At 35.0% G+C, this 23,781-nt stretch overlaps 1 protein-coding gene across 2 annotated transcripts; it reads left to right on the top strand.

Annotated features, from left to right (window-relative positions):
- The first annotated feature begins 4,144 nt into the window (after positions 1-4,144).
- LOC135619131 (ABC transporter G family member 28-like) lies at positions 4,145-22,828 on the top strand. Of its 2 annotated transcripts, XM_065120838.1 has the most exons (14): positions 4,146-4,527; positions 4,663-4,739; positions 5,504-5,773; positions 8,652-8,715; positions 8,818-8,964; positions 9,184-9,218; positions 10,655-10,728; positions 12,597-13,471; positions 15,529-15,825; positions 16,664-17,143; positions 17,277-17,425; positions 19,232-19,521; positions 19,611-19,735; positions 21,982-22,828. In XM_065120838.1, exons 1-14 carry the CDS (start codon positions 4,322-4,324, stop codon positions 22,136-22,138), a joined length of 3,246 nt encoding a protein of 1,081 aa, XP_064976910.1. In that variant the 5' UTR covers positions 4,146-4,321; the 3' UTR covers positions 22,139-22,828. The 2 variants fall into 2 exon arrangements, with proteins under 2 accessions (XP_064976911.1, XP_064976910.1); XM_065120839.1 differs by lacking the exons at positions 19,611-19,735; positions 21,982-22,828 and having other exon boundaries at positions 4,145-4,527; positions 17,277-17,391; positions 19,232-19,400.
- Positions 22,829-23,781: the final 953 nt, after the last annotated feature.

Genomic DNA, 23,781 nt, shown 5'->3' with positions numbered 1-23,781 from the left:
ATATATAAAATATTTTATTACGATGTATAGTAGTGAACAAATATATTGTTTATTATTATTTTTATTAATTAGAGTTTTGCAATCTTTTAATGTTAACTTGATATATGAATGATACGTATAGAGTCATATCTCTATATAAAATCCCATCTTAAAAAATATTATTATAATGTTTTTTGAAATAATATTTTTCTTACACCTCTACATAGAATTACTAATTAGCATAGGGATTGGTACGACTTATACTCCGCATATCTATTATTCTCACGTTGAACGACCTTTACAGTGGTTGGAAGGTATTATAACCCGAGCCTGATGATAACCCAGATCAAACCCTAGCATAGTGCATGTGAGGCGTAGCCCAGTGGTGGCTCCACGCCGAGTCCTCTGACTCCGTCTACGGGTAGCCCTTTCCTACTCGAACCCCCTCACCATGCCCAAATGTTAGGTTGGCTCTGATACCAAATATTATAACCCGAGCCTGATGAGCTAACTAGCCTATCAACTTCGTTTGGTCTAGTCCACTGACCAAAATGCTTAAGCTGAAGTTGATAGTAGTATACTCATCAGACCCTTATAAGTCATTCTTAGTTTTGCCCACTTTCGATGTGGGACTAATCAGGGATGTTACAATCACCCCCACTCAAAGGCTTGTTGATATGAATTAAGGAAATCCTAATCTACTTCCTTGTTTGTTGATATGAATTAAGGAAATAACTAGTAAGTATTCCAAATATGATGATATCATATTTGGTAGTATATTAAATGGAAATAATTTAAATTAAATAAATACGAAAATTAAAATTTATTTCCCTTAATAGAGGCTCACCTCCTATTTAAAGGGGAGGGATCTCTCTCTCCTTCGTTCCTCACCTAGTCGAGCCTGGCAGCGGGAGGAACAAGGAGTTACACCCTGTTGACAAGAGAACGAGGAGTTACACCCTATTGACAAGAGGTAGGTTTTCCCTACCTTTCTTAAAAGTTTTAGCTTTTATTTTGATTCTTTAAATGTTGAAAGTTTTATAGTTTGAAAAATATGCATCAATTCTTTAAATGTCAATTTTTTTGTATTAAAATAATCAGTTAAAGTTTTCATAATATTATTTGACCCATGATTAAGGTTTTTATTGTAGAATTAAATATGTTAAAAAGGTATATGTTTTATATGATATATTTTCTGTATTACAGCTTATCTTTAATCTTATCTGGATTAAAATCTTGTTAGACTAGAATATGTTATCTAAAATCCCTTTTTGATATTCTTTGATCTGAAATTTAAAATATATTATTCTAAATGATTTAAAATATGACTAGAATATGTTGAAATCTTATGTGTTAAAAACATGATTTTTATTTGAATTTAGAAAGCTATTTCCTTGTGTTAAAACTTATCTCCTAGTCCCTCTTTTAATGTCTTATGGTTTCTAGTCAAATTGAGAATGTTATTTCTTTGTATTAATGCTTTTCTCCTCATCTATCTTTTAATGTATTATTATGTTTTCATTTATGTTGTTAATGGGTATATACTATGACTAGTCCATGGGCCAGGGCAGTTTTATGTAATGCATGCTCAATCATGTATAATGCACATGACCAGTAGATGAACTGGCTCAATCTAGCCCAATATTATTGTTGAACTTGAGCCCAAATATTGATTGAATTAAACTAAACTTGATTAGTCTTGATCAATTCAGGGTGATTCGAATTGATTGACTTATTCAAGTCAGTTTAACCTAAATTGAACTTAATCTAGTCTAAATTGTACTAGTCTAGGGTGGTTCCAGACCAGTTAAATAAGGATTAGAGATCAGTTCAGTTAGGCTCTAGTAAATCGAGTTCAATTGAATCGATTAAACTAGAGTTCAAGTCAATTGAGGGTTAATTTATATTATTTGATATTGATGATTTTTGAAAGAGATGTTTTAAATATGTTATTTCATCCCGAAATGGATATGACCAGTGTGAGATTATATTCCTGCCGAGAGCAGGTAGGGCGATTCCCTTCGGGGATTAACGGGCCGTCAGACGTGGCGGCTGGACGGTTCCTCCATCCGCTGTTGGGAGGAACGTGTCCCCACTTTGGCGAGTGTGGGACACCACTCCATCCGCTGTTGGGAGTGTGATATGAGTTTGCCTCCATCCGCTGTTGGGAGAACACAAACTCATCCCGTAGGATAAAGCCTCTCCATCCGCTGTTGGGGGAGTGCTCCTTCGGGTACTTGATATACGCCAATGGGATGATTGATTGAATTTTGATCATGTATTTATTTTGATTTGACTTTTGGGGTTCCTACTCAGCATTGCTGAATTTTCTTTGTTTTTGATTTTCAGAGCAGCCTCCCTCTAGTACTAAATCGGATTCCAGTGGAGAGCGAACCTTCCTCTACCGCTAGGTAGAGCCACTTGGATGACTCTTGAAGTTAACTTTTCTATTTGTAATTTGATGAATAAATGAATTGTAATAAATGGTTATAGATGATGAATAAAGTGATGTTTATTTATTTGGCCTGTGTGAAAATATATGAAAAAAAAAAAAAAAATTCAGTGACAGAAGGTATATTATTCGAAGTCTTGGAAATCTTAGTCATGGTTTTAAGAAAAATAATATTATCAAATGTAGTGATATAATAATATTCTTTTATGATACACTTTTTTTAAGACATTCCAATAATCTACAATTGGTGTTGCTAGAATACCAACTTAATCTAAAAATATATTTCATATTTAATGTCATTCAAGAGATGAATAATGCGATGATCGATACATAATATACAAGTGAATAATCAAAATATCTCAATTTTACCATGATATTTAGGTATAAAAAAATTAAGAAAAAAAAAAGATTTAAAATTTTCGGTCAAATTAAATGAAATGGAGTTTCCATGAAGCAAAATCATTCCTTAGTGTTGGCTGTTTCCAAGAAGAAGTGCCTATTCTTTCTGCCTCGCAGCCGAACGCAGTTTGGACTCGTCGGTAGCAATCCATTTCTACCACGTCGCAATTGATGACAATTGTGGAGCCAATTTCTAACACCAAGAAAACTATATATTGTTGATGTGATTGTGAATGGAAATGTTATTTTTCTCTTTTAATCTCAATCGTCCACGTAATTAAATGAAATTAATAAGTCAACTGATGATTGATTGATTCATACATGTTAATTTTCTCTTTTAATCTCAATCGTCCACGATCGTAAAAGATTTATATAATAATAAAATAATAATAATAAAATTATTTCATTACATCAAAGTAGATTTCTATGAAAAGCATGTAAACGTTTGTATGTATAGCCTATCACATCCATATGGCTGCAGCGGGTATACGTCTCCTTCCCGTTGCCATCTTAGTGAAAGATAGCCGATGACTCGGTCTTACTCATCTGATCGAATCAGATACACACAGACAATGGCACGGCATACAAAGATCTTAATTCCCTATCGTTCTAAACACGTAATGTGTGACGAATGATGACGCTATTTATCTGATTACTTTACTCTCATTATAAATCGAACATCTCAAAATTATACGAAATATAAAACACCACTTCAGAGATTTGAGGCACGCGAAAGTGTTCCTTCAGAAACAGTCCATCGAATCAGTCTTCGGGCACGAGAATGTAGAAAATAGAATCATAAATTAATACCTAATATGATGCAGAAAAATAGTGGTTGCGTGCTGTATTTATCATCTTACACCTTAAATCTATTTGAGTTGAGTTAAGACCAACAATCTTTCCTCAAGTTTACTTGGTAATTTGAGACACGATAGAAAGAGTGGTTTAGAAAGGTCAACAATTTATTTTGACTTAGCCATGCGTTCGTTCGTTCTCGATGACTCCTCAGTTTTCCATCCCATGCGTTCATCGTCGCATGTACTGCTTGCGTGTGGGAAACTTGTGATAAGGGTTAGGAGGTGAATTTGACTCCGTCGAGGGCTCATCAGTAAAGAAGAGTTCAGCCACCGGTCATCCTCGGGTCCATATCAGCGGGCACAAATGAAAGTACTTTTCTGCCCCTTCGGTGGGTCCCACTTCTGTTCCGATGATGACTGTTTTCATTGGAAATAAGAATAAGGAAAGGGATAAAGAAGTCCGAAGATTCGGAAACAGGGATCGGCGCGGACATCCCCGCAGACAAGTTAGACGCCGCTGATTGCTACCACCGTTACCGTTGGAAACAGTCATCGCCACCACTGCCATCACGAAGCACTCCTCTTTTATAATCTCCTCCTCCTCCCATCTTGTCGCCGTCTCTCCTCTTTTCTTCCTCCTCATCTCCCTTACTCTCTTCCTAGTCGGTAAGGGCCTCTGATCGGAGACCTCGAAATGCGCGCGCGATGGGCCATCGCCGTCGCCATCGCCGTCCTGCTCCTCTGTCGCCTCCCAGCTGGACGTTGCCAGGGCATCGGTGGCCGAGTCAACCCGCCGCAGACGGCTCCATTGCTGTTGCAGCTCCAAAGCACCGTCGATAGGCTCACCAGAAATATATTTCCGGCAGTCAAAGAGAACTTTGGCTCCTGCATCAAAGATCCGTGCGTCTCGTCTAACCCTCGTCGATCTTTCGTTTCCTTTCTTTCTTTTGTTTGGATTGTTTTCGATCTCGAAGCTCGATGTGGGTTTGGTGGTCGTGGGCTTATGCTGGGATGTTGTTGGATTGTGAGCTTCAGGCAGCATGATTGGGATCATACCTTCAATTACACCAAGGATTTGGATTTCTTGGGGGACTGCGCGGACAGAACACCCGGTATGAGATGTCCTTTTTGCGTTTCTTTCTGACTAATTGGTTCGATCATCTTGCTTAGAATATTAGAAAACCTTGATAATTTCAATAATGAATATATCGCAGTTCTTGTGGTTCTTAGCTTAGTTATTTTTGGCATCTAGAGCCCTTGATATTAGATCATGGATATTTTGGTTTCCTGTTAGTTGTTCATCCTGCTTTTCTACCAGTATGCTTCTGTAAAGTTCGTAGGTTCTAGCTTCTTTACCGAGTTGCTTTAGAAGGGCATTCACGATTTTGTGATCTAGGTCCTAGGATGTTATTGATTGATTAGAGTGTCTTGGAATTTCGTCCAACTTGTGCTTTATATCTTGATTGATGTTCTGGTTTGAGATGTCAAACCTTTTCTTTTTTTTGTTTTTCAAAAAGAAAACCCAATGTCATTTATGGCGATGATTTAAGATGAAATTACTTAGATGGTCTTGATCTAGAACGGTTGCTATAGGGATTGACTTCACACAAAGTAAGATCCAAGACTTTGGAAGAAGAGATGCTTAAGCTTTTAAAGAACTTCATATTGCAGCTTTCTTAGCAAATCAGTTTTTGTTATTTTCTACATGAACATGGCTGCAAGATGTGACGGATTCAAGCTTTTTTGTTTCTATCATAATCTTTTGATGAATATTAGTGCCCATCGTATTGCTTTATGTATGCATAATCTTAGTCGTATCGGGACAAAATGAGAAGGCCTATCTAACTGCTTTATTTTGACTCACTCGGACAAGCAGATTTTTCTGCACGTCTATGCACGGTAGCAGAAGTCAAGTTCTACTTCAGCAGTTTCGTTGAAAGTGGTGGAAAGACTAGCTACTTGAAACCCAATAAAAACTGTAACTCAAGTTCATGGGTTTCTGGATGTGAGCCAGGATGGGCAAGCAGCGTTACTCCAGATGTGAATGTTGACCTTCAAGAATCTGAGTATATCCCTCTAAGAACTCTCGATAGTCAACCTTGTTGTGCAGGCTTTTTCTGCCCTTATGGTATTACTTGCATGATACGTAAGTATATTTCTTCTTTGATCTCTCTTGTTGCTTTTAGCAGGGTTAAGATTCTCATTTTGTTGTTTCACGTTGTTTGTACACTTTATTTGAAGCATTACTAAAATATTATCAACATGATGATTGTATTTGTGCTGGATACTCTAATTTCTTCTTATTCGAAGTAGGTTGGTATTTAGTATTTGAAATGGAGCCAGAGTGGTCCATTTCTCTCCCAAAACATTGGTTTTCCGTGGATATTCATTAGTTTTCAGCTATGTTTAAGAGCAATGCTCTACTCTATACACCCACATATCAGGCCCCAACTAGTTATGTCAGCTCAAAACTGGGAGAGAATGAAGGTGGAGGATAACTCCATTACAACTCTAAAGAGGGTGTCATTTATGGGATTCTTACACTGGGGGTCTAAACTAGTACTTGTATATTAGTGATTGGCTCTTCCAAGCTTTGTGTTTGTATTTGATCCTGCAAGGTATCCCTGTAGTCTTGGTTGTTGTTTGCCTACCTAATTTTCTAAAAAAAGTGTCCCTCAAGACTTCATCTTTTTCCTTGACAAATATGTAACTAAGAATTAGGAATAACCCATTTGCGGAAACTGTGTCCCTGGAGGCTCAACATAGAAGTGTTTCTACGTAATAAGTCTTAGTATTTCCATGTGACCGTTACTTCAATTTAAGAAAAGTTTGTCAAGCTTAGCCTAAGGTGCTGCTAAATATAAGGATGTTAGCAACATCCACGAATGATAAATCATAGTTGAATGTAACATGCCAATGTAGGTTTGCAAAGTATGATGCTTATACAAAGTGTCATACTTATATTTTGTTTTACTTGGAACATCAGAGTTTCAACAACACTAACCTTTTCTAGGAAGCATAAACATATTTTTGCAAAATTGTTTTCAAGAATACATGTAGGAATGGCCATGCTTTTAATGAAAACAATATTCGAGATTTACAACAGGGATTTTCAACAAGCAATTCCACGATGGTAACTGTTGCTTCTCAATATTTGTTGTATCAAATTAATTATTAAGATCTACCAAAAGTGTTTGGAAGTTCTTACATATTATGAGAGCTATTTCCTGTTAGATCCACCAATATCAAGTATCAACACCTTTGTTTTAAGTAAGGCATGGGTAATTAGGGCCCTAGGTACACTTCATCAGAGAGGATAGTCAAAAGTTGTTAGAATAGGTTCAAAGATTGCAAAATTTTAAAAATAAATGGGAATATTTCAACTCTCAGGAACTAAACAGATAAACCATTTTAACATTCAAAGTATCAAAATCTTTTTTTCTTCTCCTTCTGAATGCTCCAACAAACGATGACAAAAAATCTATCATAGCAATATCTTTACAATCTTTTTCTACTCTTCGTCCAATTGCTTTAAATAAGAGAAGTCTTTGTTGGAAACTGCTTTATGTTCAAACAGCAAAAAGATCATTTTCCAATTTTCTCAGTAAAGACCAGTTTTAAGAGCATATGTTCCATAGGTGCATAGGGGTTCACCATCTTCCTACAGATATCAATATCAAGTTAAAATATTTGGCCTTTCTAGAGATAGGACAATTCCAAAGTGATTAAGAATGAAAGTTGTCTCCAGACTCTCCACAACTTTAGAATTTTTAATTGATGCAATATGAACTCTCTCAAAAAACCTCCAAGAGATTGTTTTCTCAAATTTCCTCAACTTGTGTTCTGCTCACATTCTTGATAACTGATAGCCTGATACAATCTGGAGTAATAGGTCAAGATTAAAATGATAATTTTTTTACTAAAGAAAGTATTAATATGAGAAATTGAGAATATAGATTTGCAAGGGTAGGGATTTTGTCTTAGAATAGTTCTCAGAAGAGTTCTCCAATCTATACATCTACCTAGAATCCAATAAGTTTGTCATTGCACAACATATTGACTGAATCATAGTCACAACTGTTGATTCCTGTCTAAGTTGGAGAAATCAAGTTTTTTCTTATTTCATTGTCCTGTAAGTATTTGCTCAATTGCTCCTGAAGATTCTTTTCGAATAGGATCAATCATCTGCATAGCACCTCCTTCTCGTTGAAATGTATCCATCACCATCTCCTTAGAAAAAGTTAGCTTTAGCTTCCATAGCTCAATGACACAATTCCACTTGAGAACTCTATAAAACAGACCAGCTTACAAAATCTTTCTTCCTTAAATATCTTGTTTGAACTTGCAAAGAAAAACTCTCTTCATTCTCTTAGGGCATTAAGAAGTCAATTTGGACAATTAAATCATAGGTATACAGTCATTTTGTTGCATTAAAGGGAGTAAGTACCTCTTCCAACTTGCAAGCGTAGTTTTAAACATTATCATGTTTGGTTGTGATTTCTATAACTAAATTTCCCAGTTTCAATGCACCTTGGTTAGCTAGTTGAGAATTTTGGTGCATGTTGAACTTAAACCCCTTTGTGGTTATACCGTAGTTAGACTCAAATCTCTAATTAGATTTCTCAGATAAAAACCGTAAAACTTCCCATTATTCTCAACTTAAACTTGAATCACCTTCATGTTTATGCAGTACTTGTTAGACATCCATCAAGAAAATAAAAAAATGCATATGTGCCCTTAGTGCTGAAAGCCAACATATGCATGTCTTTTCTACTGAAGAGTGTGGCTTTCATGAACAGCTTATCTCAAAATGTACAACTTTATGTGCTGGAAGCACACTTAGATGTTCATCTATATATTGTTCACGATGATATTCCTCATTTTGATTGGACCATCACTTCATTTTATTAAATTTCTATTAGACTGGTTAGAGCAGGTCCAAGTACCTTTGAAGCTAATGGTATGAGAATGTAAAGAACTATGTTACCATGTTAGTTCTAATATTTGTCTTTTTGTTAATGAAGCTTGTCCCTTGGGTGCATATTGCCCAGTTGCAAAACTTAATGGAACTACAGGTCTTTGTGATCCGTAAGTTGATTATGTTTTCCCCTTTTCCTTGCACTATTCTAGTATTCTTTACATTTTCATGGTAAAAGTGGCATACCTTGTTTATTTTCTAAAAATGTGCAGATACAAGTACCAGCCACCCCCTTGGAAACCAAACCATACATGTGGTGGTGCAGACATTTGGGCTGATGTTGATAATAGTGGTGATCTATTCTGCCCAGCAGGATACTACTGTCCAAGCACCATTCAGAAAAATAATTGCAGTAGTGGGTATTATTCTCGCCCAACACCTCTAGTTTCAGATTGAGGTCTCTTGTGGTAAATATGTACTAATGATGGTTATTAATGCCTTGTTCACTCTCTGAACTGTTAAATGTACCCTTCGAACAAGGAGGATGATTCTGATATCTAATGTTGCCTTGGTTCTTCGTTTCTGTTTTAGTTTGTCATTATTTTGGGCTACACTGATTTTGTGTTTGCATTTTGCAGACACTATTGCAGGATGGGTTCTACTTATGAAACTAGTAAGTTTTCACTGTTTTATTTAGTTACATAGAATGTCTGTATGCTTGAGTTCTCATTTACAGTTTAGTGACCGCATAAGATAATTGTGTAGTATAGTGTTTAAGCTACATACTGCAACCATTATTTGTTTATTTGTCTTAAGATACTTCATATTCATGTAAGCTTTTTGAGATGATACAATAAATATATGAGAACACATCCATTTTGCTCTGCAGTTTCTTTTGATTAGATTAGGTTGTCTTCCGCCAATGCAGGGTCTAGGGAGGTTTAATATACATGTAGTTTTATTTGATTAAATTAGTTAAAATGTAATTAGACTAGGAGCACAATTAACACCCGTTAGAAGAAGGAACAACTTCAAGTTCTTACTGGCTGGCTCTTGCTTAACCAACACAAATGGTTTAATCTCTAAATGTAGACAAATTATCTTATACTCAACTAAATATCATCCTATTGATATGGTCAGTTTTCAACTCTTTTTCTAAAGGTTGCCATTTGTTGAGTTGTTAAAATCTCGAGGAACATTAAGGGACCAACATGTATTGTAACCTAGGTGCAAGGCCCAAGGCGTTCCAAAAGCAGTATAATGTTTCGTTGGTGTTAACCAGTATGCATGATCACATGTGTAGTTTATCGCTCAATGACATTCATCAGCAGTCACATCTGTCCTAAGCCAATATACTGGGAAATGACTTGGCATGTGCTGGTATGGAAAAGCATGATACAGCTGCTACTTTATGGGGCTGCACAGGCTTGGCAATTTGAAGTTGTCCTTGGTTATAAAGCAGAAACTAAAATTGGTCTCTTTCTTCATTGAGGCTGGGTTAGCTTTGCTCCCTTCACATTGTTGATGTGTTTGAAGCTGAAATGGACTTTGGAGTTTCCTTTCATTATAGAAAGTCATGGCATGGGCTCATTTATGAGCAACATTGTATTCCTGACTCCATGTGAATGAGCAATGACTTGGACGATGAATCTACTTGGTATAGCTATCTTGACTTTGATGCTTCTGCACTATTAACTAGATAATGAGTGTAGTTCTTTCTTCAAATCTTCTGCAATTCAGCAAAAGATAATAAACTTGCTTTATTTTAAGAATAAATTCTGAATGGCACAAAGCCAAGTATCAATTAATATATTTGCCTTATAGGTAGAAAAATGAACCTCTGGATATTCATTGATTTAGGCTAAGAACAATCTAAAACTCAGACAGCTGAGTATACTCCAATAGAAACAAGATCAGAAAACAAAAATTATGCTTGTGGTGACACCTTGTATGACAAATCATCTACTGTGATGCTTCTTTCATCTTTGCATCTACAACATCTTGATACAAGCTGCTATATACACATATATATAGGAACGTACACATTCATATAATTTTGTTTTGAAACTCAATGCAAAAAATTTGACTAAGTTAACTGCTGGTTTGTAGGTTGCTACAAGTCAAATACATGCCATTTGAATTCTGAAAAACAAAGCATGACTATTTTTGGTGCTTTAGTAATGGTAAGTAATATGGTTTTTCTTCAGGCAAGCAAATGATATGGTTTTATTCATGTTTTGTTTCTTGCTACTGTTAAGCAGTTCAGTTCATTTTTGGTCTTCAACAGCTCTGCTCCAGAACCAAACTGTACTTGTAAAACCACTCTTCTGAATCATGCTTGAATGGAAAAACTTGATTCTCTTTAATTTTGGTATTTGTTTCTGCTGGAACCTTGATCGATAATCATTCAGTGCTTGATCCAACCAGAAACTGATAAGATTCACTTTCTTAACCATCTCACGTGCTTGTGGCTCACTTTTATCTTATGTACTTAATGTTTCTTCTCTTTATTGTTGATGACAATTATCTGTTGTTGTTGGCTACTTTTATATTGCTTGAGTAGTGTTGGTTAAATATTGTTTATAATCTACTTGCACAATGTTTATCCAAAACAAATAGTAAGTGATTGATATGCTTTATACATGCATTGCCACTAATAATTAGCTCAAAAAATGATCCAGATCAAGATAATGAATCCATTGATTTGACTTATCTTGATTTGCATTAAAATAAATTTAGGCTTTTGCAATGCAATCAAGTTCATGTTAGAGTTGGGTTGGATTATACCAAAAACCTACTGAAACCTGATTGACTTGTTGCAAATCTGAGACCCTGATACATGCCACATTTCTACATCTTAGTCTAGGAACTCAAGAAAGTACATTAAATCATAGATATACATATCAGGGTATTCTGAAAATGCCAAATGCAAATGCTTTTCTGTATACGCTAACACTTCAGCAGAAATCTTATTATTTTTTGGTGATATACCATATCACACTGTACTCTACTGACCAACAATGCCAGTTCAAGAGTGGGCAATAGTGGAGTGTATGTGAGATTTTGATCCCTTGACTAAATGTTTGCCAATCAAAGGATCATTGGCTACCAAGAATGGTAAACTAGTGCTTGTTATATGCTTCTAATTTGGGCCTAGCTCAAGCAAATTTTTTAAAGTTCTGAAGCAGTATGCTAATGTTTGCCACCTGAAATTGATTTCATGTTGGCAATTGGTTATCATAACCTTTAATAAAAAATATACTATTTCTTTCTGAAAGGAATTTATAGTCAAATAATAAAGAAGAGAGAGTAGAAATTTTGTAGACTTCATTTGTAGCACATAGATGAAAGTCTAAAATTTTCAATTATGCAACTTAACAGATGGATCTTGTTTACTAATGAACACAAAACGATCACTCCCCTTGGGAGCCTTGGTTCTATAAATGAGTTTATCTACCAATATAATATATGTCTTATTATTTAAGCTAACAAAGATGTATACACCCGTACGTGGACATGAAAATTTGCATTTCAGACAAATTACCCAGGCACTAAGACCAACTGCTTACATAGACTCCTAATGAATATTTATAACCAAAATATTTGCTAGATTCGTAGATCTACTACTGTAGGCTCATCTTACAGGTCTGTACCAATGTACCGATTAACCATTGGTATGATACGTACCAATATACCGACACACGGTACGGTGATTGAATTGACAAACTGGTATGCACTACATGAACTACAAACAAGCCATAGGACATTGTGGCTTCTTCCTTTTTATGTTGTTTTTTGTGTAGTAGATCTAAGCATCTAGCAACTCTTTGTTTGTGTGTGAAAAGAATTAAGCATGTATTCTTGATTTTTCTTCTAAGATTTAGAAGCTAGATAAGTGTTATCATCATTTGCATTGTCCCAGTTGTATGTTCTGTTTATTATCCCTCTAGTACAAGGCAGAAATTCTGAAAAATATTTGTGTTTATTAAAGAATCTTCACCATGATATCCAGCATAAAATAACAGCACATTTTCTTTCTGAACTTCTGTAGGTTGCATTAATTTTGTTGTTATTGATAATCTACAACTTCTCTGATCAAATTCTCGCTTACCGGGAAAGACGACAAGCCAAATCGAGGGAAGCTGCTGTAAGGATAGCTAGAGAAGCTGTTCAAGCTCGTGAAAGATGGAAAGCAGCAAAAAATATAGCAGTGAAGCATGCAGTTGGAATCCAAAATCAGATATCTCGCACATTTTCACGCAAAATATCCAATAAACTGCAAGAATCATATAAAGTTCTTGGTCTATCTCGACAGTTATCAGATGCATCGACATCGGATATTGAGGAACTAAGTATGCTCGGTAATAATAATATGACACATTCATCCGAAAAGATTTCTGACAGTTCTGAAAGTCCTCAAATTGATATTGGAGACACTTATCCCAGAAAGAAAGCAACAAAAGGTAAACATATGCATACTCGTACACGAATCTTCAAGGATGCATACATCGAGATTGAAAAAGAGAAAGTGCTACAGCAGGAAAAGAAGAACTTGACTTTTTCAGGAGTAATTTCTATGGCTACTAAAAATGAAATCAGAACAAGACCTATCATAGAGATTACCTTCAAGGATCTATCTTTAGTTCTTAAAAGGAACAAGAAGCAACTTCTGAAAAGTGTGACAGGGAAACTTGTTCCAGGCCATGTAACTGCAATCATGGGTCCATCTGGTGCAGGGAAAACCACATTTCTTACTGCTTTGGCTGGAAAGACATCTGGATGTCAGATGACTGGACTAGTTCTAATAAATGGAAAGGTTGAACCTATTCGTTCATATAAAAAGATAATTGGTTTTGTGCCACAAGATGATATTGTGCATGGAAACTTGACAGTGGAGGAAAATCTTTGGTTCAGTGCTAATTGTAGGTAAGAGACACATGGCATTCATATAAGCATTCACATCAAGTAAAATTATTACCTTTGATGCTATATTTGTAACTTATGAAGTTTAAATATCTTAATCGTGCGTGGTACATTTCATTTCTTTTCATATTACCATTTGTATATCTTAAAGTAAAATATCTGCATATACATGTTCTTGGTATTGATTTTTCTTTTTTAATTTATTTTTAGGCAAGTAGTTTATCTGATGCTTATATGCTGAAGCAAAATGATATATGGAAATAGTGGTTTGAGGCATATTATTTATCCAACAAGGTATTACTCTTTAAACATGAGGATGACATACTCAATAGAAGCATGATGTGTCCTGAATGAAGCCGGAATCATACTTGAGTTACTTGATATAAGTGTTCACCATAAAGTTGCAAGTCCCAACTTGAACAATAATCTCAGTTCTCTAAATTAAGGGGTTTTGTTAGTGATTAACAAGAACTGAGTTTGTGCATTAGAATATGGTAAAGTTTGTCTTCTATGACTTCATTGCGATCTTGATCCTATTTGGTTGGCTAATATGGTTGTTCTTAATTTTGAATGAGCGAATTTATTAGTTCTGATGAAGATTAAGCATGTTAATTTTACTGGAAGGTTAGCAGTGCATCTTAATCTTGGTTTCCATCTTGTCATCTGCATCTATTGTTTCCTTTTCATCTTCGTTGCAGATCTCTTCTGTGCCTTCTCATCTTTGTTCTCCTTACTTTTATAGTTTTAGGATCAAACTGATTTAACTAGAGTCATGTAAATATTTTTCCATAGATTATAGTAGACATATTTTTATATTTCCCAAAATCTAATGGGAAGATGTCCAGAAGACATTGCTTCAAAGGTATATTAGTTGAATCTTCTGAATTTGGTAAGAACTGCTTAGCTATACAGGATAACTTACATGATAATTTTCAGTTACACCTCTCTTCAGGTTTTTGTGTCTGTTATTTATAGGTATTTCATCCTGTAATAAGTAAATACCATTTATCATAGTAACGATCTGAATTCTAGAAGTCTACTGTAGCTATCTGAAGATACTGAATCCATTTTCCATTCATTTATGATTAGATTCCTTCAAGCATCTCCATCTTTGTTGTTTGTTTGCTTCTTCTTTTTCTTTTCTGTTTTGTGTGTATTTTTACGTGTGCAGGTGAGACTTGTCTGTTTACAGTTTCAGCTTGGTTACTATCCTAATGAGTAGTATGGTTTAAACTTAAAGTTGGAAAAATATAATTTTTTTCACTACTCTGTGATCTGGACATAGACATGTTAACCATGTGAACTATTAAACAAGGATATGCTATTGGTGTAATTGTTGATTGTATGGTTGTCTAGATTCTAAGGATATGCTATTGGTGTACTTTTTGACTGTATGATTGTCTGTAGATTCTTGATCTGGTTTTCTTGCATCTCTTTAGGGCTCTTTCCATTTACATGTCATGTTGAAGTTGGACACTAATTTGTTTTACAGCCAAATGAAACTCTTCTTGCACTATTTCATTCATTTTAAATGACCATTTAAAAGACCATTCTTTCTGGTACCTTAGAAATCAGAAGCAAACCAAGATAAAATTGCATTGGTTTCTTTTCTTCTTAACTTTCTACTATCATCTTTCTTCTGGATATTGGCTCTATTGTGTGGATCACAACAGATTGATGATTACTACTGAAAATGTGAATGAGAATATCCTGTCACTGTCTTGGCCCATACGGTAGCTGTGCCCTCCTTCTGGTTTCTATATCTTTGTTGCACTCCTCTTCACATCATTTCAGATTTATTAGTTATTTATTATTCTAAGCATGCTTCCCTGCTTTTTCTTTTGCTTGGTTCATTCTTGAAAATTGTTCAGCACCTGTGTTTCCCTTCATTATGGTCTCCTGTGGCAGGTTAAATTGCTTTTCCTTTTTCTTTTTCCTATTAATATGATTGTGTCAACTTGCAAATTTTTATCGTTCTGTTTTTTATTTCTCATCTAAGAGATTCAGTATTGTGGCTCGTAAACTATCCAAGTAACAATTGGTGTTTTCCCCTTGTTTAGACTTTCTGCAGATATGCCAAAAGCCAACAGAGTTCTAATTGTTGAAAGAACTATAGAGTCATTGGGGTTGCAAGCAGTTCGAAATTCCTTGGTTGGAACAGTAGAGAAGCGTGGAATTTCTGGTGGGCAAAGAAAGCGAGTAAATGTTGGGCTTGAGATGGTCATGGAACCATCTCTTTTGATACTAGATGAACCAACATCTGGTTTGGATAGTTCTTCATCTCTGCTGCTACTTAGAGCTCTTCGTCGTGAGGCACTTGAAGGGGTAAACATCTCCATGGTGGTTCACCAGCCCAGGTTTGTTTGAAAAAATAGAATGCCAATGTCTGGCCTCATTTATATCTTTTCTTTCATGATGTTTCTGATATAAGTTTCTCTGGTAGTGGTGAAATTCTCTCTTGTATAAGATGCATAAAATGCATAAAATGATATTATGAATGTTAAAACCAATTTAGTTTTTGGAACATTGCTAGAGATGATGCAAGTTGTACAATGCATAATTATATACCATATACAATATTGTCATATGTCTGATTTATTAGATCTATAGATGATTTTTATTGGGAACCATGTATACTGTACTACCTTGTTCAGAAATTTTTTTTTCAGGGTTCTTAAGGCTTGTCATCTGGACATCCTTTTAACCCAGTTAAGGAGCAAAATTTTTATATAAATCATAAAATTCTCAAAATTCTTGTCATCTTTGCTTAAGTTGCAACTGCCAATTTCTGAGGACCTTGAAGTGTGTAAAGATACAAAAGGAAATAATTGCTCCCTTAATGTGTCGATAGGCAATATGTGACATCAATTATCTGAACTAGCTAATTGCAACTTGTCAGGGTTAACCACATGGTATTGAAGGGCTATCTAAATTATGAAGCTTCTTTTGGTGGATCTTGCATGTTATTTGTTCTGGGTTTGAAATAAGTTCTGGACTCAGCAATATTTCTCTAATCAGATTATTTGATAACAAATGTCTATTGTCTTATTCTTGACATGCTGTTAAGGCCACAGTCATGAGATCATTATTAATGCTTTGTATCCTGTAGTTCACTTCAATTATAAAAGCCACTCATTTTAGTAAGCTACTATTGGACTAGTATTAATTTTTTTAAAAATCCTTTTGGCACTTCAGCTACACTTTGTTCAGCATGTTCGATGATTTAATACTTTTGGCAAAAGGTGGTTTAATTGCATATCAAGGGCCAGTGAGGAAAGTTGAAGAATACTTTTCAGGCCTTGGGATTGTAGTCCCTGAGCGTGTCAATCCACCAGACTACTTTATCGACATTTTAGAGGGTATAGTGAAGCCAGGCACAAGTACAGCTGTTAAATCCAATCAGTTGCCACTTATATGGATGTTGCATAATGGATATAATGTGCCCCCTGATATGCGCAACGAAGTCGATTCTGTCAATGCATCATTTAGGAGTGGAATAAGTTCTGATAGGATTGGCTCAGATGAGGATTCTGGTGATGCTGATGTTTGGGGAGACATAAAAGGTGCCTTTGAAGAAAAGCGAGATCACTTAGAGCACAATTTTTCAAAATCCAAAGATTTAGCAAACCGAAGGACACCTGGTAAACTCAAGCAGTATAAGTACTACCTTGGAAGGTATGTTATTATCTTGAAGATCATTTATACGTTCATATATGTTGGATTTATCTATACCATAACTTGCTGTTTATATTGTTATTTGTTTATGGACCTTTTTTGTTTGTTAATGCCAAAGCCTTGTCATCTATAGGGTCTTCAAGCAGCGTTTGCGTGAAGCTACAACACTAGCTGTTGATTATTTGATCCTTGGTCTCGCGGGAGTCTGCTTAGGGATACTTGCTAAAGCAAATGACTCTAATTTCGGGGTAGCTGGTTATACATACACCATTATTGCTGTTTGTAAGTTGCAAATAACTATTTTGACATATTATTTCTGCAAGAAACAAAATATAAGAAATTTTTTGACCCTGCTCACAGCTCTTTGGCATATAAATATAGTTTTTTTTTTCTTGTTTGATTACCGTTAGGAGTGGTTGCATGATTTTGTTTATGAGCCTACTAGAAACTAGAAAGTATAGTTATTTAGCTTATGAGGTGTTAAATTGAGAAGAATGAGGTTAAGTGATGCCTAGTATGTGAAGCAAATTTTTGTTTGTGAATTTTCATTTTGATGTGGCAACTACTTGGGAAAGATGCCTGATATGATTCTCAATTGTGAAGATTATGCATTTGAGCTTATTAGTACTGAATTCATGGCTGTAAATTATTGTAAAAGCAAATTAAAGAAAAGGGAATCCAATGATTTGACACAGAAGAAAAGATCATGAATTTCTAGAAAGGATCACACTCATTATAAGGTTTGAAAGAAAGTCTGCCAATTTTTTCTGGATGGACATAACTTTGATCAAATTTAAATATTGAAATTTAGAAATTTCAACAAATAAGTTATGTGGAAAAAAAAAAGGGAATCTATATGTAAGAGCAGGGAGATCTAGCTCATTAGGGGAGATTCTACAACTAATTGCAACAAAAAGAAGACTTGTAAGTTTCAGATCTAGCATATATGCTGAAAGGTCAAAATCATTTGAAGGAAAAAAAAAATTCAATAGGTCTAGAAGCAATGTACCCTTTGGCAGTAATCTTTTTCTAGCCAGACAATTCCTAACTTCATTAGGATTTCCTAGTAAAATAACAAATAGAAACAATGTTTTAAAACACTGTATGATCTTTGGCAAGCAAAATAATCAAATAGTTTTCACAGTAACACTAAATAATATCAGTATATTGGAATAATGTTCACTTTTAAAACTTCGAAGTTTGATTGATGATTTGTGAGCAATTAGGTGTCGTCTTGATAGAGGATAAATTATCTAAGGTGGTATGAACATGTGCTAAAAAAATATATGGATGGAGCAACTACTATTAATGGTACGATGAGAGATAGACGGAAACCTAAAAACACTTTAATAAAAATTATAAATAAAGATTTAAATATTCTTAAATTAACTTAAAATATGACTTTTTATATATATCAATGATGAATCGACCCAAATAGTTGGAACTTCATGGTTTTGTTGTTATTGTTATTATTGTATCATGAGATAAAACTTATAGGCAGCTTTTCATGAAGAAAATAAGAACAGTAAGAATCTTGGTGCAAAAAATTGCACTATTTTAAAAAGAAAATTTCAATCAAGATTTTCACATGTTCTTTTGACTGGTGTAATAAACTTAATCATGAAATCTGAAATACATTGCTATCCTTCCTGAAGATAACAAATTATAACTGGATTTCTTTTCTTCTAGTTACTCTTTTATTTATCTTTGGTGCACAGTGTGTTCCCCCACATACATTTACAGTGTAGTGTAAATGTATTTACAGTGTATGTATGTACTGGCAACTAGAAGCAAAGTCCTTTTTATATCCTATGTAGGTGCATATGCAACCAAAAGAACTTTGGGCATTGATATATGAATAGTTTCAGGAATTCACTATGCATTATTCTTTACCTCAAAACAGCATGTGGAACTAATTCTGAAGAAAAAACATCCAACTGAAACAGCATATGGAACTATTTGGACAAAGGAAGTTGACTGTTCTAGTGTGTGGAACTATGTATCATGAAAGTTATTGTGAATCTCCTTCCTTCCAGTTTATATGGTGATTAATTGAACTTTGTGTTGATCTTTGTGTATACATTGTAGCTCTCTTGGGCCAGATTGGCGCTTTGAGATCATTTTCACTGGAAAAGTTGCAATATATGAGGGAGAGAGCATCTGGAATGAGTTCACTGGCTTATTTTCTATCAAAAGATACCATTGACCATTTCAACACAGCTGTGAAGCCTGTAGTTTATCTCTCAATGTTCCATTTCTTCAGCAACCCGAGGTCATTATTTGCTGACAACTATATTGTTCTGCTTGCCCTTGTATACTGTGTAACTGGTATTGGTTATACTTTTGCCATCTGCTTCCAACCAGGTTCTGCTCAGCTGGTATGTATGTCATTATTTGATGCTTACTTTGCAGTCTCTTATTTTTTGTTTGTTCAACTCTAAGGCAATGTTGATACTTGATTTTGCAGTGGTCTGCTCTTCTTCCTGTTGTTTTGACGTTGATATCAACTCAGCCAAAAAACTCAAAGATACTAACAAGTTTATGCTACCCAAAGTGGGCATTGGAAGCATTTGTGATTGTTAATGCAGAAAGGTTCGTTTGACTTACCTTGCTTATTATGTATGAACAAGTTTTGTCATGATTCTGCTTTGATTTTGCGTTTGCATATGTATGTTTGACTAGGTTGTTTAGACTTTAGATATTTATTGAAAGCAAAAAAACGAAAGAGAAACAATGGAGCTAAGAACTTTCTACACAAAGTTATCAAAAATAATAATGGAAATGTAGTTGCAGCTTGCATGGCTTAGAATTCCATTTCTCATGACCAAAACAGAATGTAGTTGTGCTATATTTATATATTTAAATTATTGCTTCTAAATTTTCTTGTCCTAGATAAATATTTCCAACCAGCATTAATAATTTAATGGTTTCAGTGGTTTTTAAGTTTGAAACATTATAGTTCTAGCTCTCATTCTGACATTTTAACCATTATAGTTTGTCAAATATTTGCAAAAAAAAAAAAACACTATGGGTCTGGTTTGCGTTGATGTACTGACACAACATGATACATAGGCAAGTGCTGGATTGCTCTGGGCTGATAAAAAACCTAAGAAAACCCTATTTTAGGGTTCTTTCCACATTTTCTTGATAAATACAAAGAATATTCATAAAATTAAAGTGGTTCTAGTCTAGGAAACAATAAATATTAAATAAAAACATATATCAGGCAAGTATCACATTCTATATTTAAAGAATATATGTATGTACAAATAAATTTTAAATTTTAAACATAATAAATTTGATATAAAATATGATCATATACCCACTTCTACCTTCATTGAGTCCACGGAAAGTGGGTCGAAATTCTTGATGTTATTCCACTATAGATCAATATGGTATGTCTGAAAGATTCACGTGTGGAATGACATACCGATAAAAACGTGTTTAAGTGATGCACTAATATAATTGCATCTCAGGCAAGTAGGACCATCATAAGTTGAGCTTATTCTTATTAGCTTAAGCTTTTTGGGATATCGGTTACTTATTTGATCAGTTTTTATCATGGTATAAGAGTAGGCCATAAATTCAAATTTCAGCCTTTTGTGTGTTCTGTGATACATGGGTAGGGTCTTTACATAGAGCTGGTTAACTTTCAGTTTTCTCATTCATCATAAATTTGGTTGACCCAAATTATCATTTATTAGTTAGAATGTCTCACGAATTTTGTTCTACTAACATTCTTATGTATAGGTAATCACAACATATCTCTTGACATCTTTCTCTTAAACTGAACTTCTCTCTCTAGCTATATCACAGTTCAAGAAAATATGTTTTGAATTTCATATAAGGAAGCTGTAAAGTCTCAACTATTTGGGGTTGACTACACAGATCTTTTTCCACCATTAAGCTCTGTAAAAGAACATTGACTGAGAACATTTTTTTGCACTTGGAATCTAATAGTTCAAAAGCCAAATCCTACATATGAAGGATTTACCATTTAGCTCTATCCAATCCTGTAAAGGAAGAAAAAGACTTTTTGCATTTTCCCTGTTTCTAAGATAGGGATATGTTGAGATCTGGAAGTTCAGTATGCTTGCTCATATCAAGGTTTTTTTTTTTTCACTATGTGCAATCCATTTAAGTTCATCTTGGTTATAAATTGTTTCCAGAAAGACCTATTCTAGCTCAATTGGGGGAAACTGATTGCTGATTGTACATAAAAGCGTTCAAATGAAGGCAAAGTATGGCATATTTAGTAACACAACAAGAATTGTTTTATTCACATAAGCTAAATAGACGATGATAACCTTAGATTGGCATGTACAATTTGAGATGCTTCAAAGGTGCCAAAGATTAGATGGAATGTACAAAAAGCTATCTTGTTACTTCCAGACACAAGAACTTGACATCTCCTATCTCATATTTCTGTCAATAAACCATGAAATGAGTGACACTGAGGTGGAAGATCTAGGTGTATCTCAGGAGTATAGAAAAGAAAGTAGAAAGAAAGGTAATAGGCATTGATGTTTATCAATTTCCACACTTCAATTGCAACCTTGTCGGTCCTCCCACTAGAAACTGGCATGGTTCTTGTGGATGCTACTATTCAGGTAGATTGTTGAGCTTGAAAGTCTGTCCAAAGTCCTGTTTTGAAGTTTCTCTAGGAGGAGATGCTTGTGATTCTTTCTCTTTTTGTGGAACAATGTAATTTGGATGCAGTTTTGATCATTTTGCTAATTTGGAATGGGAAACCTACCCGTTAATTAGAACGATGATTTGTTTTACTTTGGTTGCCTTACCATGTCCGTGAGACACATAACCAATGCTTCTGTTTGCAGGTACTCTGGTGTATGGCTGATAACACGGTGCGGTCTGCTTGCAAAGTTTCATTACGACATCAATCACTGGGCACTTTCTATAGCTGTCCTCTTTGTCTATGGTTTTGTTTTCCGCTGCATCGCTTTCATTTGCATGGTGATATTAAATAAGAAATGAGGCTCAGAAGCCTCATTATCTGCCCAGTTTAATCATTGTACATGTATGTCCATATCATTCTTTTTGGTTTAGCTTATGCCAAGGATCAACACAAGCATAATACAGTTTGTGCTATGCCAGTGAGACAATGAAGGTGTAAGATTAGTCTCGCTTTGGCTGAATCAAGAAGGCATCAGATGAGCTCACTTAACGAACTGCTTCATTTTACAAGTGCTATGTTTATCACAAGCAATCAGATTTTATCTGAAGGATGAAACCTAGGAATTTTGACAGCTCGTCTGGGAATTTAGTGAGGTTTACTTGTTCTAATTAACGGCATCTCATGGGCATCACTGGTTGATCGATTTGTTCTTGCGAGATGTAACTACGCTGAAAGATCGGCAACCTTTCTGGTTCATTAGAAGATTGCACTGCAGCGAGGTCCCTAAGAGGCGGATTCCCCCAAGAAACTTCCCCCCGAGTGATTCAGTCAGCCTAAATGACATTTTCCTTAAGGTGAAATTAGGTATTGGGGGAAGCTTACATAGAATGCCTATCGTGTATCAATGCGTCCGTGTGGTGATCTCTCTCCATTGCACAGTGTCTTGATTTGTTTATTTCTCTTCAGAAAGGTGTTCTTCACAGAGCTCATGTAAGACAGTTGTATACACACTGAATCTAGTGAGGTTTACAGAATGATATTATTGTCCATGGTCCGGTAATGATGTATTTACTTATTTGTTTTTGCTAATTCCTTGTTGTTCTGCTAATCATGTATTTACTTTATATTCTTCATGAGAAGTTGTCAGATAAAACATGCTCGGTCTTACTCAATTTTCTCTGCCAATGAAGACAGACAAATTGTGGTCTTGTCCATAAACAAGATTGATTTAAATATTTGTAGATGCCATGAACATGATACCAATTATCGATGGAGGGATATGACTTCGTTGAACACGTCCCACAAGTCTGATCTCGCTTCCTCAAGTTTCGGATTCTATCTCTCGCCTCCATCAAAATTAGACACAGTACTTATTTGTAGGGCGTGTGTCCAGTCTCAACAGTTCACTGTAGCTACAAAAGACTTGGTCGGAGGAGGTAAAAGCCTGCAGCCTCGGTTCCCAAGAAAAAGTTCTTTCTAGTACAGCTCTCGTTATCCAAAGATCTGATTTCTTGTGACGCTCAGTGTGTTTCCCATAAGAAACATATCTCTCTTGGCTGTATTCGATCTTTAATTTCCCAAAGAAAAAAAAAACAAGCTTATTAGGTAATCAAACGTGATGTTCCTTGCGTGCCATTTATTTCCGGACAAACATTGGCATATTACATAGTAGATGTGACGAACTAGTTTTTACTGGTAGATAGATAGCTTTGGGGAGGAAGGAAACCATAAAAATAGAATACTATGATGTAATTAAAAAAAATTCTTTCGATAAAAAAAATTATTTTAGTATTTAAATAAGAGGTAAGATAAGAATATTTATAAAATATTTTTAAGTGCACACTTACGCTCTTCATGAATTATGATCCTATTTATAGAACCTAGTGGTAACTATCTCACTTCATCAGGTCACTCATGATTGAGTTAGATGTAGGAACTATCCTATAACTTACTTATAGATCATGGGCCACTACCTATAACATGCCTATAACTACCTAAATAT

This window comes from Musa acuminata, chromosome BXJ2-8 (genome assembly GCF_036884655.1).
Source record: "Musa acuminata AAA Group cultivar baxijiao chromosome BXJ2-8, Cavendish_Baxijiao_AAA, whole genome shotgun sequence".
Taxonomy (NCBI): domain Eukaryota; kingdom Viridiplantae; phylum Streptophyta; class Magnoliopsida; order Zingiberales; family Musaceae; genus Musa; species Musa acuminata.
The sequence above is the reverse complement of the archived record's forward strand: the minus strand, read 5'-3'. Positions and strand labels throughout refer to the sequence as shown.